This window comes from Cuculus canorus, chromosome Z (assembly GCF_017976375.1).
Source record: "Cuculus canorus isolate bCucCan1 chromosome Z, bCucCan1.pri, whole genome shotgun sequence".
In the NCBI taxonomy this organism is placed as follows: domain Eukaryota; kingdom Metazoa; phylum Chordata; class Aves; order Cuculiformes; family Cuculidae; genus Cuculus; species Cuculus canorus.
The window spans coordinates 29,570,942-29,592,669 of record NC_071441.1 but is presented as its reverse complement, the minus strand read 5'-3'; the positions used below and the strand labels follow the sequence as shown (position 1 = coordinate 29,592,669).

The window sequence follows — 21,728 nt, the reverse complement described above, 5'->3', positions numbered from 1 at the left end:
CCACTGAGAAAATGGTGGGAGAAACAAAAAAAAAAATCAATAACTGTCATTAATCAGAAGGGGAACATTTAGAACTCCTACATAAATAACAAAGAAACTATCAATCTTATCTCTACAAAGTTCCTAAAAGATCTCTAAAGTGATCTAGGAACAAGAAGTCATATCCCATATCATATAATGAGATGAAAGGTAATATCTACAGAGCATGTTTCCGTTCTTAATCATATATATAGCAACATCTGTCAGGATACATGTTTCACGTTTTGTCCTTCCTTCCCCCCTTATGACTACTTTTCACTCAGTAAAACAGTGTAGACAGAGTACAAAAGTAACAAAAAAATTAATACAAACCACTACCAAATAAAAGATTTGTGGTAAAAAAGGGCCAGCATTTTTATAAAGGGAAAACCTCGTACCCTGCAAAAGGCCACATGCACCTTTCCCCCAGAACCCTGGAGCTCAGTAGTTCCTTCTTCAGCTTGCAGGACTCCTCTCCACCTAAATTTCACACTGGGGGTGGAGGGAGGAAGAATTAGGGTCTTCAAAATCACTTGCTATTATCATTTAATAAACAACATAAAATCTTGCATAACTCAAGCCACTTAAACTCTCTTCTCCTTCCTTCTCCCACATCAATTGCTAGTAAAGGAAAAGAAATTTCCTCCAAGAGAAGGCAGAAAGCACTAAATGCAAGTAAGCTCAAGCTCTTACTATACAGAGTGCAAGTGCTATGAAATATGCCACACATACCAAACCTCCACTTCAAAACCTTTTCACAAAGACCAACACAGACAAAAAGAGTAGCAATGGCAGCAACTGAGTGTCTTCTGTTACAGATAAACACCTGGCAAAAATCAGCTCTGGATAGCTATGTGCACACTGCCTGAAGTACCTTTTTTATAGAGTACTCCACTCATGACCTACCCAGAGACACTGGGAAGAGATTTTCTCTCCTCTCAGCGGACAGTTGGAAAACAGTGTTCCTGTTGTGACTTTGTGAATTTTTCTTTAGAACCAGAACATGAGAGATGCCTATGCTTTTCCCAACAGAGTCCTAAATAACCTTCTACAGTCCTCTCATGAAAAATATTCTGAAACCTTGGGTTACATAAACATGACTCAAAAGTGAAAAAAGTACTATCTGAGACATATAATGAATCAAACAATAAAAGCTAGAAGAACAGTTAAATAATTCCACTGGTCAAAGAGAGATACGAGTTGCTAAATCTATAAGCAATTCTACTAGAGCTTTTAATGAGGCACCTATAATTCACTTCCAAGCTTCCTCACAAGGTATCGTCTAAAAGCAGTGTAGTCTTAGCATCACACATGCATTTTTTCAAAAGTCAATCCTTAGCAAGTCAAATTACTGGACAGCAACTATTGAGAAGCACAGCCTCCATAACTCTGTTAATGGCAATACTATATTTCATTGTGTTTATAACACACACACAGAGCGTTGGATTTCAGCAAGTTTTCTTTATGTGACAAAAGAATGGTTTGCTTGGATTGATGCATTCTTCCCACCCCATTCTACGTCCTAAAAGACTGCCGCTTCTGGTGCAGCACTGGTCCTGTGCTGAGCCTGCTCTTCTCAGTGGTGAGCAGCTTCTTCGCACAGGTCAACGTTAGGTGTTAGGACATGTGGATACCATCATCTGTCTACTAGCAGATTTCATTGAGAGATGTAGGGTTCTGTCTCTTTCATGTAGCGGCCTCTAGTCAAATAACTTAAAGCAATTTCTTTTTCTTTAGTGCAGTTCCCCAGCTACAGCAGTCTTACAGCAGCCTTGATAAAGGAAGGTCTTGACAAGAAGCAAATCACTTGGATTTAAGTTGCACCTCTGAGACTGTGGAAGGACCAGTTGTTCTCTTTGCCTGTCTTCCAAAGGTGTAACTGTGAAAGCAGTACTCCCTTGTTTCAGCAACATTACTCAAGTAGGTTCATCGGTGCTTGCCATGCATTCGTAAACTTAGGAAGCGTCTGTGAAAAGTTTACCAAACAATAAGCAAGGAACTATCTCACTAACAAAAGTCAAACCTTCTGAAATACTAGACAACTAAAAGACTTCAGGCCTCTCAAATTCCTTCTCCATGGATGAACTTAGTATCTGAAAAACTTCCCCTATGTAGTACTTTAATGTCCATCCCATTTTAGCCTATGTTTAACACACCGAAAGAGTGTCCTGAAGAAAAAGTGTACCTGAAGAAAAGCAAACACTTAACTGATCCAACTGTATAGAGTCCTGATGCTCATTCACAGATGTAGGCAACAGGCTACAGAGTGTCACTGGGAAGAAGCCTAGATGACAAACATACAGCCCTTTTTAGGAGTAATGTTGAAACTCTGTGGTATGACAGCAAGATACAATAAGAACTGTCTTTAGGCTCCAACTGTAGAGTAAGGATACATATATGGGCTGCATCCCCACTGAGTACGTAAATATCGCTGATTTTGCAATTAAACATTTTGAGAAATACCTGCCTTAATATTTTAAAACCAAACAGATCCTTCACATACTTTTTCTTTTTTTCCAAGGCACTGGTATAAGGCCATCAATGAAGGTGATTTTTGTGGGAATGTAGCAAATAATAGACTAAGAGTCTGATGGAGTATGAAAAATCTCGATTTTGTTGGAGACAGCTTCCATACAATGGAGCACAGACCACTTGACAACAGTTTCCTCCTTTCTACTGTGTGAATTAAGAGTGAACAAAAATAAGTCATAAATAAAACACTCCATGTGTTCATGTTGTAGAACATGAAGAAAATTCTCCTATGAGAGCCCTCATATCGGCGCTCATTAATCCTAATTATAAAAGCATACAGTGATGGTGCTAGAGTTTTGGAAAACCTTGAAAAACACAGAGGCAGAAGTCAGCTCTCTTGCCTGACCAGATACAGTATGCATGCCATGACACTCATGTCATATGCACTTATTTAAGCATAATGACCAGGGTCTCTGGCATCAGCATACTGGCAGAGAGATGTAATAAGTGATCTGCAGTTCACACTGCAACATTACTGACTGCTCATATAGTAACAGACCAATATAAAAATCCACTTAAAATCCATCCTCAGAGTCTTTTTTTAAGTGAAAATGGAACCTGGAATTATTTACATTCTAATTAATTGCCTCAAAAATCCCTAAAAAGATCCTGTGCCTCATTTTCAGCTTCTTTAAATCAGAATAATGCTGCATATCAAAGAGATTCTACTCGCACTTTCAGGGCACTCTCTAAAGCTGGGCTGTAGGAATAAGGGGAGAAGAAAAAAAAAATCCCTACAAAACACTTCTTTTTCCTTTCCCAAACAAGGTGTCACTTTGTGCTTACCCAAAAGCATTCTGTATCTATCTATTCTGTATTCTTTCTACAATTCAATTTCAGGCAGTAGGTAGCATAAAAAAATTTGGAGAACTGTATCATCAATATAACAGAAGTGAACAAAAATTATTAAATGGGGAAGAATTTCAACATTTCTTTAGGACACAAAAATAAACACAACTCAAAGCACATACCCTTAACTCAACATCCTCTGCCACACTTCCACTGTAACAAACCATGTTCAACATACAGCAGGTGGTCAACTTGTTTTACAGCATTTAAGCTTTGACCACCACTTAATACACCTACAAACACGTAATACAGAAGGCCTGTAGAAACAAGTGACTTCCCACTGTGCTACAATACACTTACTCATTCTACTGCCCTTGTCCATCCTCCCTGAAGCTCCAGTTTCTGAACACACTCATGGCACAAACTACTTTGCCATACAAACTGGAATCAAAACATTGCCCCTCAGCTGCATTGGTTCAACAAAAAACTCTGTAGTCTTCCCTCATACTGCAAGTATGCTCAAGAGACACAAATGCAAGTATGCTCAAGAGACACAAACAACCCACACTCTGTGAGGAGTGTGAGATGCCTCAACATGTTGAACACCAAAGCAAAAAAGCACCTTGGTGTTTGGTGGCAGGAACCCTGCACCACTGGCACCGCAGCAACAATAGCTTGCACTGATGCCAAGTTTTTATCACAACTTGCATGCATTTGTCTACACTACACCATTATTGTTTAAACAAGCATTCTCCACAGTTGTGAAACAGACTACTCCCTTGAAAGCAACCAAAAATCACACACCTTTTGAGATGGGTCAAACAAGTGCCTCAGCCTCATAAACAGGGTAGAAATTGCAACAAGCAGTGTGTTAAAGGAGGAACCTTATAGCTTGATGATTATATGTGACAATATAGGAGTTGTTTCTTCCAATAACTGCCATTTGCTTATTTTTAAAGAAGATAATAAAAGTGATATAATAAACCAAAATGTTTAAAAATTAAACCAAAGCCATTTTTCCCCCTCATAGAATAGTATAGGAATATGTACAGAATAGTAAAGGAAAAATCATTTAAATCATTTCCTTAGTAATACAAGTAATATTTAAATAGATTTAATAGTGCTGCTCCAAACCAATGAATTATGAGTTTAAAACCTATTAAAATGTAATGTTTTTTCCCCAAGCTGAGGGGAGAGAGATTTAAATCCACTGAATTTTAATATTTCAGCTTGAGCTGCAGGAGGTAGAGAAAGTCCAAATGAACTATTCCATCAGCACCATTCAAGCATGAACATTTTAATCAGTTTTACTTCCTTGGAGTTCTCCAACACAGTTTACGCTGTCATTCTGAAAGCACTTAACACAGAGGGTGTGAAAAACCACCAAGGCTTGTTATTGCCTTCACAATTGATGGCAAATAATTTTGCAGACTTCCTATCATTAAAATGTCACTGCTAAAAATTGAGGTTCAGCATTTCTTGTGCTAAACTGCATTTTCTTTTCTTTGAACACCGTCACACACCTGTTCTTAAGTTTTTGGTGCATTTCTCTCTCTCTCTCTGTGATAAACAGGCACACAAGCAGGAGCTTCCATTTCTGCCTTACTACCTAACTGCAGCTGAAAATTTACTATTTTAAACATGGGGGGAAAGGGACAAAAAAAAAAGACTGATGAAATTCTTAAAAAAAGTTACAAGTTAATTCCCTGGTTCCTTTATTAAAATGTAACCACAATCACACAGCATGTTCCAATTACATAGTATAATGGATTTAAAAAAAAAATAAAATTTTAAGAGAGTTAGATGACTCAATTTAATAATACAGGAAATTAAAAAATCATTCCTAATTAGATCATATGACTGATTTAAAGCTACAATTTGTGTGTTGTTCCAACAGTGTGATCTTGCAGATTCTAATCTAAAACCACGGCAGCTATGACACATGACAAGATCAACTGGATACATCACACTGTTCATCCAAATACACACAACCTGGAAAGGAGCTCTGGGTGTGCACTACAAACTGCTCCAAGGAAGAATGTTGTACCATACTGTCCATGGCAAACACCAGATGCTGAGTCTGGATGCCTGCAGATGCACAGCCTTCCTGCAGCATGCTTATGATACCTAGTTTTCGTTTAGTTTTATTCCCTACATCTCTCCAGAAGAAAATAGATGATATTTAACTTGTTTCAGCCCGTCAACAGTTTTAAACTGAACATGACCTGTGAAAGAAGTCATTATAACTGTGTTTCATTCCATTAAACACAACTAATTTATTGTCAGGAGAAGAAGCAGTCTCTCCAGGTTCCAGGCTCACTTCAGTATTTTGCATTTAAACTGCCCAGATCAGTGATTTGGTTCATTTACCAATGAAGATAGAATAATATTGCTAAGTTAAAGGTGCTTCACCAGCTTCCATTAAAATCAGACCACGTTCATACTAGAACATATACATGTGAAATACAAAGAGAGACATAATTTGTGCACATTCTATTCTTTTCTTGTGCTACCCTCCATGCTGGTAAAATCCATTTTAAACTCAAAACCTGGGTTCCTGTGTTCAAACCAAAGGAGCTTAGCATTATTTTGCTGAACTTCAGCTACGGTTGTATTTCAAAAATACAAACACTGCTTCTTGCTTTGCCTGGTACACAAGTCAATGGGTAAATAAAATATTTTATAAAAACTGTAAAGAATAAGCGAACTTCAGAAGCTTTTAAATTATCACAGAGTTAAAAGATCACAAACTCCCTAAGGCTTATCAAAAAGCAAAATAATATAAGAGAACATAATTAAAGATAAAGAAAAGCAATGATTTCTATTTATGTTCTCCGTAATCAGAAATTACTCACTTTAAAAGTATGACAGGACTTTTTTAGTCCCATGCCAAATTTTCAGACTTTTATTCTCCCTAAGTGCAGACATAACATTATTGTTGGTATTCAGGCAAGTAGAACTTAAGCTTTTATGATAACTTGCTAGCCTATTTAGTCCATTTTTTTTTAATTAAGCCCTTAAAGATTGGATTAGATTACTTTTCTTTAAACCCAACTGAACACAAAAGTTACAGTCCATATTGTTCCTATTTCTCTAAAACTAAAGAGAGGGACACACAGCATTTCCTAATGCCACAGAGCAAGGTAAAAATCAGTCTTGTGAGAAAGAAGACATTTTAACGGACAAAACCAAAATTCAGATACCATGAAAACCTGAGGCAATAGAATTCCAGTTGTCTTGAAGAGATAAATTCAGACAGCAACAAACAAAACAGAAAGTTTACTTCTCTCCAGAAAGGAGAAAGGGGGAAACCAATGGAAGTTACTGCCAGGCTTCCAGACAAACATCTAGCCTGTTCATATTTATTCTGTGTGGTATACTGCTTCAGGAAAGCAAGATAAACTTAAATAAGGAGTTCAATAGCCAATATCTATAACAGCAGGTTTTATGCCAATTAACTTATTTTTCACTAGAAAGCAAATTGCTTTTTGCAGTCTCCGTAATACATACAAAAGTGAATGGCAAAATTTTACACAAGCAGAAGGTGATGTATTCATACACATGTTGTATGTACACACAAGGAACAGTATATGTGTATATACACACATGTTACGTACACACACGCAGCACACATATCTAAAAACTTCCTTAACGAAGAAGCCAACCTTCAGCTACTTACTTTATGCACAGAATGTTAATAGAAGGCAACACTTTTGCTTAGGTAATGAAAACTAATTGGGATATTATTCATCTCCCACTCTCCCCGCTGGAGCATAAAAGACATACAACAAATGTTATTCGTGATTCTACATGACTCGCTCCGATTCACCCTCTGCTTTCTAACTAGTGCTTCAGAGGAAATAAAGGTTACTTTTTTCCATTTATATTTTCTAATTGACTACCAGTGTTTTCTTGTGGTCAGAAGGACACAAGATAAGAGTTAGAAACAGGCTGTTAAAAACAAGCTACAATCAGACCACTGCTCAACACTACTATCATCCATGATCAGAGAGTCCTGATTTCCTTGTTAAAAGACAGAGGCATAATTGAAGCAATATCTTCACTTCAGATTGATTATTTGGCGACCCTTATCCACATCTTCACTCAGCAATTTGAATTTTAATGAAAGTAAATGGAATAATTAGCATTTCAAAGTGTGTTTGATATACTGAATAAAAAAATAGGAAAATACTTTTATGTACAATCTATACACAAAAGAAAAAGCATTTGGGAGGGCACAGAAGATGGGAAGTACAGTTTTAGTGTCTTCATTAGAATAACTTGAACAGCTCCTTGCACCAGTTGCATAATCATACACGCAAATAATGTACTACAAAGCTATGACTTCTCACCTTTACTTTATGTAGTGTGAACAGCCCTGGCTTTTGTTGTTATGCCTTTCCCCTCCACTGTAAACACAGTGGCTGCCCACACCCATAAAATTCCATGTGACTTCTACCCTAGGCTAGTACTGCTAGCAGTAAAGCTTTTACAAAAGGGGCTCCACACACCCGTATTTTCAGACGACTAGGAGCAGGGGGCCTATGAGTGCATTGGTGATGAGTCATTTTGCCATCAACTTTGTTGTGTGTGTGTATTGTTTTGTTGTGTTTTCTTTAAAAGAGGTATCAGCTATTTTTTAATATAAAAATAAACAGTGTGATGAATAATTTGTCTTGAGCCACCACCTAGAAAAACACGTGGGCAGCAAGCATGGGGAAAAAACCTCCTAAAGTACAGCAAGACATAGGAAGGCTGGTTGCTACTGTGTCTGCAGGAGCAGGCTGGCGAGCCATAAGCAAAGGAAGCGATGTTACTTAAGAAAGACAACCAAAAAAAAAAAAGATACTGACTCACCTCTGGGGAATGGAATCAACACAGACATTAACTATCCCTTTAGTCTTCTCAGCAGACTGCAGGCTAGCACTTTCAGATAGTAACCAGTTTCTATAAAGATCAAGCTACTGAACTTCACTACTGCCCACAACTTTTGCCCACCTGATGGAAATGAGCTCATACAGGAAAGAAAGAAAAAGAAAGGCTATTTACAAACACTATTAGAGCTAAAATGGAAAGACCACATACCCCAATGATTGCGTTCAGTTCTGCCATGGTCACTTGCTTGGCACGCTCCACAGCCTGCACCACTTGTTGCTGGTGCTATAAATGAAGATCAGAAACAGAACAAAATTATTTGTTTTGTGAATTGTTAAGCACAGATTCTTCCTTTTATCTTTTCTTTTAAAACACATGAAGAGCTTGAAATAACTGTTCTGTAACAGTCAAATTCTGTGTTGATCTGCAGGAGTATAAGGCCAGGGGAAGATTTCATTATGCCATTACTTGCCAGGAATTATGTCTCTGCTCTTCCCTAAGAGCTATTTTACAACCTGGCTAAATGAGGAGCTATCTTGCTATTGTTCATCAGCACAGTGTGCACCTGAACTTGCATGTCAACTTAAAATGCAAACCACTTTCCTTACAGCCATGGAAACGTTTTGATTTTTTTTTTTTTTTAAAAAAAGGGCATATTGAAAAAAGAAAGATATGTATTTTTAACAAGCACATGGCACCCACATCACTGAAGTATATACAGATTCTCCTTCTTAGGTACATTTCAAAGCAGCTCAGCCTTAAAAAAGAAATTTAAAATGCCATTCACAACTCTGTCAAACACGTGAAAGAGAACTAATTATTTCAGTCCCCAACATGTAAATTTTAATAGCTTTAAAAAGTCCATCAAAAACACACGGTCTAATTAACAACACAGTTTACAAGCTTCAGTGGTTCTATTATCTCAGTTTGAGTGATACTGTATTCCTGCAGTAAATTCAAAATTGCTGTATGCTGAAAACAGATTGATATTTATTTGAAAACATCAAGTACAAATAAAATGAGGTCCTCATCTTGCAACCAGATCCCTGCCTGTTTGGAACTCTATTGCTGACATATGCACAAGCAGCCTCACAAGTTCAAGATTACATTCAACAAATGGGTTCAAGGAGGGTGTCAGTGAGAACTGCACTGTCACGTGATCTGCTCTGGGAGTGAGTAATCTTTGATTTACAGCCACAAGCTGAACACAGAGAGTAGTTAGCTCTTGCTTATATTGAGAGGGGCTGAAACAGTAATGATGAAACATCAAGTCTGCATCAAAACCAAGCCTAGATGTTATTTGGTGCAAAGTTTAAGGAAAAGGCTGAGAAGATCTCTTTAATGCCTCTAGTTTTCCCTCCATGGCTGTGTATACAGGCAAAGCAGAGCCAAGGCACAGACCATGCAGCATCACCTACTATGCATCCTTACCAGAGGCAGAAACCTGCATAGTATAAGGTGAGTACCCAAATCCTCAAGACTTCTTTAACACAAGATTATGTGAAGAGCATCAGAAAGACTCCTGAGGCAGCACACTGAGCCCTGCTGGGAGAAAGGGCCATAAGAAAGGGTTTTGCTACCTTGGGGGATTGACAGTCTAAGATTTGCTAGTTCTCAGTGGAATGTAAAAAAGGGCATTTTCACTTATAAAATCTCTCCCATAAAAGCCCTTAAGGTTAGGGTGAGCAAAAGCAAGCCTAAATATCCACACATAAATATAACAAATGCTGACCTCAACTACAAAAAAATGGATAAATGCAAATAATAAAGGAGGTAATTTAGAGGCACTCCTGGAAAGAGCAAAATGGTTTTAAGGTTTGTTTGTTTTTAAGCAAAGAAGAATTAAATGAAGGAAATGCCAGGAGAGCAAATAACACACTGCTGCTAAGAGAATCACAGCAGTCCCGTTTTGTAAAGCTACAGTGCTAATGTAAATCAAATGTGTTAGTTATAAGCAGATAATGTAAAGAACAAAAAGCAGGCTGAACATGAGCAAATACTTGGCATTCAGAAAAAAAAAAGTAAAAAATGCAGTGGTGCATCACCATCACATATAACCAGTAAAAAGGAAATTATACTCAAGCCTCAAGTTCCTGATGATCTAGTATCATCTCCAGGTCATCACAGGTTAAGGGCAGGTACAGCCTTCATCCATTATGTAGCTGAAAGCCTGGTGACATATTGACTCTATATGGCAAGGAGGTGATCACAAAAATTACACCACCATTTTCTGGTGGTAGTCAGCCACATCAGAAATGGGTCACAGCATTTTTGATCAAGTATTTAAAAAAAAAAAAAAAAAAAAAACACCAAACCAAAATGAGGTTTTGGGTTGTTGCTGGTTTTTTTTCTGCTTTTTTTTTTTTAAGTAAAATCATTTACTGAGAAGTTTGCAGTCATCCTTCCATTTCCTAGACAATGTTTTTACACTAAGGTAAAAGAAAGAGACGTAGGTCTTGATGGTAGATATGAGCATTTAAATGTTGTTTCCAGGGCCACGGGTTGGAGAACAAAAAAATCCTTAAGAATCTGAAGAAAGGCAGCCTGAAAACACCAAAATTATTGTAGAAATTATTCCCATTTTACCTAGGTTCTGAAAAAATAAGTCAGTTCCACATGAGTTTGAATGTTTTCTTTTCCTTTACAGCAACCATAAAAAGAATGGCTCTGAGGAATACTTGGGGAAAACGTTATTTCATTCCCATGTGAGCAGAAGAGAAGAGAAGGGATAGAGTACCAAAATCTCACTTTGAGATTTCTGATGGAAAGCACTGTAAGACATAAATTCCCTGTGAAGCCACAAAAGGCATCTTTCATTGATTCTAACAGGTTTGAGATCAAGCCTTCATAGAGAGGAGAAAACCCATGGGCCTTGTAACACCGAGCCTAAATTAGGTAAGGTAGACACAATTAAAACTCTTCTATTACTAGCAGCTTTAACATTGCTTTAATCTTCAGTGGCACAGTATGCAAAAGACCCAAAATAGATGGTCTGTAATCAGCCTTCATCACTTCTACCTCATTGCAGCAACCAATCAGCTCCCCAAAACCCTGTGGGGGGGCTGCTCCCTGTGACTCCAGGGTTACTTGAGCTACAAGCACAAACCATGCACTCCAGTAGATAAAGAAACAAAAAAGCAGAGTCACAGCGCAGGGCTTGCAGAGCCCACCAGCTGTGTCAGGCATTTCTGACCCTGGGCTATGTGAGGGGCTCTCCATTATCCATCATGACTCTGGTGACAGCTGGAGATCTGAGAGATTGCAGAAGAGAGGCCTAATGCACTCCAGGGACCCACTGAAACCCAAAACCAAGATGAGAAGCAGGGAGAAGGACGGCCTGGGACAGAACAACAGCTGGCTGGCTCAACCCACACAGGGTACCCAAGCACGGATGGCTCCAGAGCTTACCGCATGCTTGAACACCTTCCCTAGCCAGTGCACCAGGAAAAAAGCAGCATTATGTTAAAACCAAACAATACACATCAGCCTGCCCATCAAGTAATCATGTAGCAATTTACAGTGAAGGAAAAACAGCAACAACAAAGAAGGGTTACTTTTCTCCCAACCAAATATAGACACAGGCTTGCAGTGTTCCCACACATTTAACGTTAGTCTTCCTCTGTGCACACAAGCAAATGACAGACCCATCTTCTTCAGTGATGGGAAAACAGTATTTTGCATTGCATTTAATGGGCCAGTGCAATGAACTCAATGCCCTTTCTCACCTGTCATGCAGGCTATTGTTTCTCCTTTATAAATTCTTCACTGCCTCTTCTCTTCACCCCTTTTTTGCTTTCTGTAATAAGCAGTGCGTCTTTTCAGTCTCGTGGTGGGCAGTGACAACAGAGAACACAAGAAGGATACAGGCTTTTTCATCACTACATTGTCTCACCACACTGTCTTGCCATCTAGCCCTGGCTCCTGCACAGGCATTGCAGCATGGTGGAAAATATCTGGACTTTTTATACCACGTCAGAGTTCCCTGCAGCTCCAAATGACAGGAGAGCCGTGCTGACAGCAACAGAGTGGCCATAATTCCCCCTAGCAGGCACACACGGATGCTAGTGTTAAAAATGCCTAATTCCAGCCTGTCGTCAGCACCAGCAACATCCAAAGCAAAACTCCACAGTTCACTTTACAGAAGCAAGCAGTCTCTGCTATCTCTTATTCATATCACTTTGCAGTTGTATTATTTGCTTAGAGGAAGTACAGTACTTGCTTAAGAACTGCAGCAGAACCATTAATTTCCTTCTTGTATGTTTGTTGGCATGTATGCAGGCCACTGCTCGGCATTTTATCGTATTTCTAAGTATATATGACCACCTTATGGGGAACTGAAGATCCCTATTAAACAGCAATCCTTCTAGCTTGCGACTAGCTAGTTTACTGGCACTTGGAACAGAAATTGCATCTCCCAATAAAGGTTAATTAGAGCCTCCTCCAGCCTATGTAACGCTTGCAGCACGGCATTGGGACAACAGTGAACACGCGTCTGGTTTCTCAAGCAGTTTTGTAGGTTGTGCTGAGCTCCAGGTTGCCACAACTACACCATTAGCTGTAAATCAGCCAGCATGTATGTCTCATACATATAAACACAGTCAATACTCAGAAGAAGGTAAATGCGATATATGAGTATCGGCAGCCACACTGAACAAATACCATTACGTAGGACACGAGGTTGTTCAGCACTTGATAACTCACAAGGTCCCACAACAGCTATAGGCTGCAGCCAGCCACACATACCACGTCAACCAGACAGGAACCAGCTCCAACTTGAAAGGCACAGGATGGTGCAAGCGTTACACAGTGCTGCAGCTGGTAAATTCACTTGAAATTGGCAGAGGTATGATCGACGTTTTAGACCTGAAATTAATTGCATCTCACTGGCTAGATTATTTGACTATTAGAGCCCTGAACTACGTATACCAGTTGCAGCAGATCAAAACTAAGCTAACTTGAGAGCTAACTACCTCCAAGTATTTACCTACAACCTTGTAGGCACCCTCTTCACCCTATGTAATAGGAACTACTTTAAATACACTGATATGTCACAACATCAAAGGGAGGTGAAAAATGATTGTTGCAACTCAGGAAGCCTGCAAGTCCAGCAAAAACTGAACGCACGTATCACCCCTGAGGTCCATATCATGCCTCAATCACAAAGTCACTTTCCTATCAAAATGGGAAGCTTGTATTTCTTGTGCTGATTTTTACCATCTGCCTAAGTCAGATGGTAAAACAAGGTACCACTTGAGCATCTATACAGGCAGGCTAGGGACTTTATTCTCAATGTTTGGATGATGTACAGCACAGTAAAACTGACCGAAGCCTGGAGAATTTCCTTAACACTTTAATGGATTGCCCCCGAAACAAAGCAGACACTAGCACACATAGAAGAGTGATGTATTATAATTGCATTCTTTTCACAAGATCTCTAGGAATTTTGGCCACGATTTCTTACTTTTAAGTGAGTTATCGCAAGCCATTGATTCCTTACAAAGTTAACAAGCAATAAGACAAGTTAACCTGGTGCTATTATGAAGCAATAATGTTGCCATCAGTGCATGTAAGCACTGTATTTCATCCATTTTTCCCTCTGGTGCAATACAAAGGTGCCTGATGACATTTTTCAGCCACTATTCCACAGTAAGACTGTATGCAAAATTCACAAACAGCAAAAGCACACTGCAATTCAAGCCTCTATTAATCTAGATGATGAAATAAAGTGTCTTCCATTAAGATACTGACTTTGTAAAGACACAAATTGGATAGAAACCAAGACTAGCAGAACACTCAAATCTGGAAATGTGTTCTCTTCTGCCTCATCAGCATATGCCAATATAAACTGATTTAAATAAGTGTTTCTAAAAATAGGTCAAACAATTACCAAGATCTTCCTAACCACAACATGATTTTTTTTTTTTTTTTGCACTTCGCCTGCCAGTCCCTCTCTGCTGTCCCCTCTTGCTCTTGGCAGGTGAACTATTACAAAAAGCACACTCACCTTCACACAAGAAAGATGCGTACACCAGCTTTTTGGGAGCACTCTCTTTTGTCTTTGTTGATGCACGTAAAAATGCTGAAGTTGTGAATTTTTTGACCTCTCCAACTCCTCTGTAGCCCAAAGGACTTGGATATCATGCAACATGGACAGAGGAAGAGCTGTAAGACTTGGTAAAGGAGATGTGCAAACAGGTGAAGGGTCATGGGTTTGAAAAGCAGAGGCTCACTAGCACAGAAACCACACAGGACCTGTTTTCACTTCTAAAACTGCTTAATTCAAAGCCCTGATCTAAAGCCTAACTAAATAAACAGCAGTCATCAAGCACACTGACACTGGTGCACTTAAGCCCTCACTGGGTGGTACAGTACTCATGACAGAAGTGGGACAACATCGTTTTCTAAATTTACAATCTGGATCATCTCAGTTGTCTACTTACGTAGTTCTTATAACTAGCATATTAATGACAAGCTACTGCAATGGCTAAGCACAGAATTACATTAAAATTGCTTTCCATGCTTAGCTTGATGACAAGACATTATTAAACACTGATCAGGGCCCTTGGCTCATAGTTCAAAAGTTACTGCATATAAGCACCACATGGGAAATTGTTCTCAATGGAAGAATCAAGTACCATTTGCCACCTTCACAGTACCCACTCCTTCTAAGGCAGGGACTTAAAATGCTGCCTTAATACCAGTTTTCAGAAAAATGACTCCAGGGCGATTTAGCTTCAGGGAAGGGAGAAAGGAGAGAGCCTCTTCTCACTTGAGTTGGATGCCACTAACATCAAAGCCCCCCAAAAACACACCCTTTCTATTCCCTCCTTTTCTCAATTCTACATGAGCATCTACAAGGGATTTCCAAAATCAAAGGCAAAAAAAAAAAAATCTATCAGTCACTGTGAATCAAACATCTTTCTTCAAATACATTCTAAGCCCAAGAAATACCTGTGCTTGTCTAACTGGCAAGAAACACCACCTTCAAAAAAGCACATGAGCTGGGTTTGTGGAAGCAGAGCAAGCAAAGTGGTGTGACTTACTTTTGTACAGCAATCAAGTTTTGTTTATCGTTTCAGCTGAATGCAGCAGTTTCAGTACCAGCAGTAGTATACTGGTACCAAGTTTCTAAACATGATATTACATACTCTAGAGAAGATGTCCCTGTTGTGGAAATGCTGAACCCATGCCTTTGCCAAGATCACAGCTTTGCCTGCCAAGTACTCACCCCTGCCTTTGTTTCAAAATTGAGTATTTTTAGTGCTCACTTTAGCATGAGTATCAATCAGATCTCATTTATACATGCTGTGCTATTCCTGCACAGCAAATAAAATCCTGTAACTACATGTATAGAGATCCTGTAGCAGCCAAAGTACAAAACTGATAGCTATTTGGTTTAGATCTGTACAGTACTTGAATTCTCACGCCCCAGCAATGCAACCACATCATTATACATCATTCAGTTTCCACAAATCCATCTTTACAAACAAAGAGTCCAGTGAGACTCATGAACATTGTCAGGTTCTAGTTTTCATAGCATTATTCTCATTTAAAACTTGCACACACGCATGCACACACAGTGTATTAGCTTGAATGCTAATAATGAGCACAGCCTCTAGTTTGCAGCAGGATGAGTAGCTCCCTTGTAAAGCAAAGACATTTTATGGAACATCTGAAAAGGTGGGAGAGTCGCAGCATGTTCTCAGGCACGGTATTTTACAGATGCAATGTACAGAAATACACCTTCCAGCTTTGCCTTCTTGGGTATCAATTTTATTGAAATGAAACCACTTGTTAAACCCACACATGCCCACTTGTGCTGTCAGACCACAGCTATCAGCCCCTCTCCTCCAGTAGGGTGGGAAGGGGAAGCTGTTAAGCACCCAAGCTCACCTTCTACGAACCACACTATCATTTTACTTTACATATCTGCTGGTCCTTTGCCAGCTCCCACCAACTCCCCTAAATCCCAGTCCCCTTCAAAGTATCTATAACACACTCAAGATAATGTCAGCAAATCATAATTCAAAGAAAATTAATGCTTAGAGCAATCAGTTCACAGCAAGTTTCAATCTTTCATCTATATTTCCCAAACATAAAGAAAACATAAAAGTATTTAAGGTAGTAAGTAAACTGTGATGCAGAGAGAAAAAAAGACAGAAAAAAAGCCACATTTATATGCCTACTGTTTTGAACATCACTACTCAGTGTGCCAAATATAAGTTTCTGTTGAACTTTAATGCCCGCTGCCAAGAATGTAGCACAAACCATGTCCTTCTAGCATTTTTGCAAGCTGTCCTCTGATTTCAGACCAATGAAGTCCTAATTGTGAGAAAAACTGCATTGTACAGGAGAGCAAAATATTTAAACAACTAAAATTTTGCTCAATGCAGTACAACATATTCCATTTCATGAATATATTTAAATGCTATTATAATGGACTTGGAGAAGATAATTAAGTTACAGAGATAACAGCGCAGTGGAAAGCCATCTGAAAGCACCGAGAGATTCATAAAGACTTTAACAGTCTTGACATAAGTCCCACTTTTGTAATAGAGACAATGAGGCAATCGTTTAGAACAGCACCAACACAAACAACTACTTACCTCCTGGGACAGGAAGGGAATGACTTGCGCACATATAGCATTCAGTCTCTTGACAATTTCGGCCTGCAAGTGACAAGAAGAAAGAAGTTCAATTATATATATTCTCAGATGCAATTGTCACCCATGAACACCGAAGATAAATTTATTTGATTTTTTTTCATACCTAATCATCCCCTGGCCAGGATATATTATCAAAATAACAAAAGTATTTGGACACCAATTCAAGAATACCAAGGAAGCTAATAATTTCTGGCTAAAAAGTTTTCCTTAAAAAAAAGAACAGTTTAGAATTGACACAAAGAAAAGTTAATTCTGACTACGCAAAGGCATTTAAAGAAAAAAACTTCAGGAGATATAACAAAAAAAGATAAACAAAATACTGTGTATTGAACTAAACTCTCTTCCAAGAGGCAAAACGAAGGAACACTTCAAATTACAGCAATGCTACTGTATGTAAACAGAACAAATAAACCAGTTACTTCTACACTATCACGAGGACATTAGCAACACAATATACAACTTCACTGATAATCGTTCTACCACATTTTAGAGGGATATGGAGTCTTCTATTATATTCATACTGTTATCAAACACAAGGTTAATTGTAGTTGCTTTCATGTTGCAGTTGTGATCAGAAATGAATAATACACAATGTTTTATTTTCATATTGGAGATCAATTCTTATTCTGTGTATTTAATCTGAAAATAGAGACAGAGGATATTCGGAGATATAGTACAAGAATTATAGCTCCTGGAACACAATATTTAAAGTCACCTCGACTTTCTAACAACAAATCAACTTTTCTATAATAAATTGTAACCAGGATCAGTTCCTCATTATACGGACAGAATGCTCTCCCTCTTGCAAAGTGATTAACCATATGATTGAGACAGAAACTTGTGCAATTTAGGCTTCCTTCTTTTAACAGCAACTCTTTCAGCCTTTTTGTCACGTTTTCTTTAAAATTGTGAATGCTTAGAGAAGCAACTACAGAACAGAAAGACTCAGAATTAGCAATAATAAAAAGTCAGGACCACATATAAAATAAATCTCGGTTTAATTACTATTACATTTATATGGCTACATAACCAAAAGACACCCGAAGCTAGAGGTGGAACTAATTCTGCCCCCTTGTGCATACCGGGATACATTAAGAGTTAACACATGGTACTTCACAATATCATTTCTTCATTCTGCTGAAATCCACCTAAACCCCCATCGGTTATTTATACAGAAATTTTTATGTTATACTCCTCCAGTATCTTCTCAGTGGTTTTCACTGTTAATGCAAGTCCTCAGCTCATTAAAAAGAAACTAATAAATTTTCTACATTTATCTACTACGCCTTTTCTGTTTATTCAGGAGCATAGGTACCTTAAAAACCACTTGAGAATACGTTCTGTTCATGATAAAGCTGAAGTGCCTGCTAATTTCTAAGGTCTACATGTGCCTATCATATCAGATATCCCACAACGTAAAACTTTAAGACTCCTTTAAACAGACAGTGTTTATTACAGTAGTTGACACAGAGGTTTACAAACTGCTTGTTACACAGACCAGTACAGGGAGTGACAAGGTCTGTGCATCTAAGCTTCAGTCAGAAAGGCTGCATCATCCAATAAGGAATTACTTGAGAAACAATATTTGATTAATTCTATTATAGTCTAATTGTGGACTATAATAGAATTTACAGCAGCAAGTACCTCTGTTGTAGTGGTTCAAGCACCATTAGTTTAGTAATTTAGTAATTTCCAAATTTCAGGTCTCATTCTTTTTCTTAAGGAATGTCCCGAGTGCCTTAAAATCAAGGAGAAAACTATGTACTCTGCTTTTTGAGGCTTTTCCACATGAAAACTCCAAAGTGTCACTTTCCTGACTTGAGCTGAATCCTCTGAATGCCATTTAACACGTGCCTTAGTAAAAAAAAAGGCATCTGATGCTTTCCTCACTGCAAAACAACTCCTCCTACCCATCTTTAAAATACTTGTCCCAACCTCCTCTGCTGCTCCTGGGGGGATCTTTTGCCTTACCTGTGTTCAGCAGAACACCTCTCTTTACACCACAGCTATGTTAGCTGGATTCTTCTATGGCTCTGCTTAGAAACTGAGAAGAAAACTGGCTCAAAACGCCATGCAGGAGCTCAGAATGCAATTTAAAGGAAAACTTACAGATTCATTTATTTTAAGGCCAGAAGGGATTGTTACAATTGTCTTATCTGGCCTCCTGAGTAACACAGGGTGTAAAACTTCACCGGCTTCTACATCAAACCCATAAACTCTAGTTCGGCTAGAATACAGCTTCATCAACACGAATAATTTTATTCAACTCACTTGGAAGCATTTCTTCTCAGTTAAGTGCTTTTGAAGTTATTTCAGCTATGATGTTTTTCTTTTGATCCCTTCCCTTCCTGCTTGCTAACAGAATGTAGTATGTCTCTTTTATACTGCTTTGCTGGCCAAAAAAGTGGTTGAAACATGTGGTTGCTCAGTATTCATGATAAAAATTCACCTCCAGCAGATTCTGAGCCCGGAAAATGTTAAGCTAAAAAGTGTCTTCTTAGGTATAAGTAACTGAAAACAGGTGACCGAATACCAACAGTTACACAACTGTAATAAACTTGATACCAATCCCATCAGAATGCAGAACAGCGAGTCTTTTCATGCTGTACGCAGGAAAGTGAGCTGATGGAGACAGCACCAGCTCAAGCTGCAGAGAAAAAAAAGAGCTTGCTGACAGCTTCAAGAGAAGCCGAGACGTTCCCCACTAGCATTTCTAGCAGGCAAAGGGCCTGCTGGGCCAGTCACAACAAAGCTGAGAAGCTCTTGCTGTGCCAAAGAAGGGTTTCAGGCCATTGCCTTATTGAAACAGTCTTCACTTCTCCTAAAAATGACTGTCTCCGGTTGCATGGTTATACATAACATTTTAGAACCCTCAACACTTCGGCAGAAAGGCAACAGCCCAGTTCAGTAGCAGTGGACCACAGAGGCACAACATGACTGAGACATTAACTGCCTACCTTGGGAGACCACAGGCGGCAGGAAGGCATGAAGGAAACCACTGTGTGTGTACAGATGACAGGAAGGACATCACACATTCTGTACCAAAAGAATCTTAAACCAGACATTTTCACATAATAAATACAAAATACCCTCTGCCTTAACACTGCATCTGTTTCTGCAACTAACTGTACACACAATTCCACAGCAACAAGCTTTATTGTTTACCACAAAACATAGAAGAGAAAGAGTTAGTCATATGAAGCTACTTAAGTGTAGGTTTCTTGCAACACAGCCCTAAAACTTGGAAGGTGTAGGTACCGATGATGCAGGATAGCATCTCAGTAGGCCTATTCCTACAGCCACTGAAGAGGGCCTGGAAACTCCTTCTTCTTTGGATAAGGTGCAAAGTCAGATAGAAAAAAAAAACCCAGGAGTTCAATTCATACTTCTAAGGTCACACAGATTTTTAAAACCCTACATTTAAAAAAACTTTTTAGGATATTTTCTCCTATACACGAGGCTAATGGGTTTTTCACAATCGATCTAAGTGACAGGAGAAGGAAAAAGTACGATCTGATAAAATCAGGCAAGCAATTCCCCACATGGTAAGCCAAAGGAGCCTCAGAACCATGCCTGCTTTCATTGTCGTCTTTTTGTCTTTTTGATCCCATGGAACCAAGCTTAAGAGAGGTATCATTTATTTACATGACCTTCCGCAGGGCTTCAGTTATCATACTATGGACACACACACTTCTAATAGCCTATGTTTTGAAACCAAGTCTAATCTGATGGCGCAGTGCCCAAGCTCCTTTTCCAGCATCGCCATTAAAGGATGTAGGTTATATTGCTGTTGTCACCATTGATATTTGTCATTGTAATGTAATTAGGGCCCTAAAATGATGCATTACAGCCCTTGGCACAGCTTCTATTAAAATCTTTTCTTCTGCTCACTGAACTGCGACCTGCTTTCTGATGAATAACAGACAGACAGCTTTAGGGTGAGGAGCAGATTCATCAAAGAAGTATTTTTCAGCTCTGGAAATAAAATAAATAAATAAATTACTGAGGGCAACCTAAGAAGAAAAGCACGGCGAATGAGAAGGGAGGAAGCACACAGCACATTTGAATTCCCTTTGACCACTTCAAATTCTGATTGCATCTGATGAATCTTTCTTAGGACAATATACTCCCAGTCTGTGAATTACATGGTTAATCAGGGCTCTAATCTGCCATCCATCAGCGTATACCCGCACTGCACTTCCAATCAAATTTATAGGTTATGTTGGTCACACATCCCTGAACAACTACATTCAGAGATATCCCATTTAAACCAGCACAGATTCTGAAATGCTGTTGTTAGGGTGACTGAATGTTATAATAACTTTTCAAATCTTTATGAAAGATCTTGATAAACAGCTGCTAAATTACTGCCTGTGGATATAGCAGGATGCTCTGAAACAGCATTAATGGCCCAATAAGAGGGCAATTGTTCATGCCAAAATAGAAAAAGGATAGCTTTTGCTGCCATAGTTTGTCAAACACATTAACAAACATCGACACTTCCATACTCCTTTACCTAAACACAGAAGATGTTTGGTTTTGCATAAAAACACACCGGCATGGAAACAGAAAAGATGACAGGAGAAACAGGCAGGAAACTTGGGCTAGAACAGTCTTTTTACTTATCTAATCAAGCTTGTGTTTGCTTTCTTTGGCAGATACCTACAAAAGACACGACTTTAACAGTTCTGAGCTCTTTTCATAGCCACTTACATGCTGTCTTTTTTAAAAAAGAAAGATTAAATATTTATTAACTACACTGTTGGTAACTTTATTGTTTTGTTATCTGTATAAAGAAACAATAATAAAATCACTGAGACAGAATCTGATCCAAGTAAAGGCATTACG

The 21,728-nt window shown here is 38.7% G+C and overlaps 1 protein-coding gene across 17 annotated transcripts in view; it reads right to left on the bottom strand.

Moving 5' to 3' along the window:
* LOC104058407 (TLE family member 4, transcriptional corepressor) overlaps positions 1 to 21,728 on the bottom strand; it is a 296,638-nt gene that overhangs the window by 249,977 nt on the left and 24,933 nt on the right. For 15 of the 17 annotated variants that reach the window (XM_054055175.1, XM_054055165.1, XM_054055172.1 and 12 more), the window contains 2 exons: positions 16,821 to 16,883; positions 8,425 to 8,499 (listed from right to left, as the gene is read on the bottom strand). In XM_054055175.1, the coding sequence (XP_053911150.1) occupies positions 8,425 to 8,499; positions 16,821 to 16,883 (138 nt within the window). The remainder of the gene's footprint in view (positions 1 to 8,424; positions 8,500 to 16,820; positions 16,884 to 21,728) is intronic. The other 2 variants (XM_054055166.1, XM_054055177.1) reach the window with 1 other exon arrangement.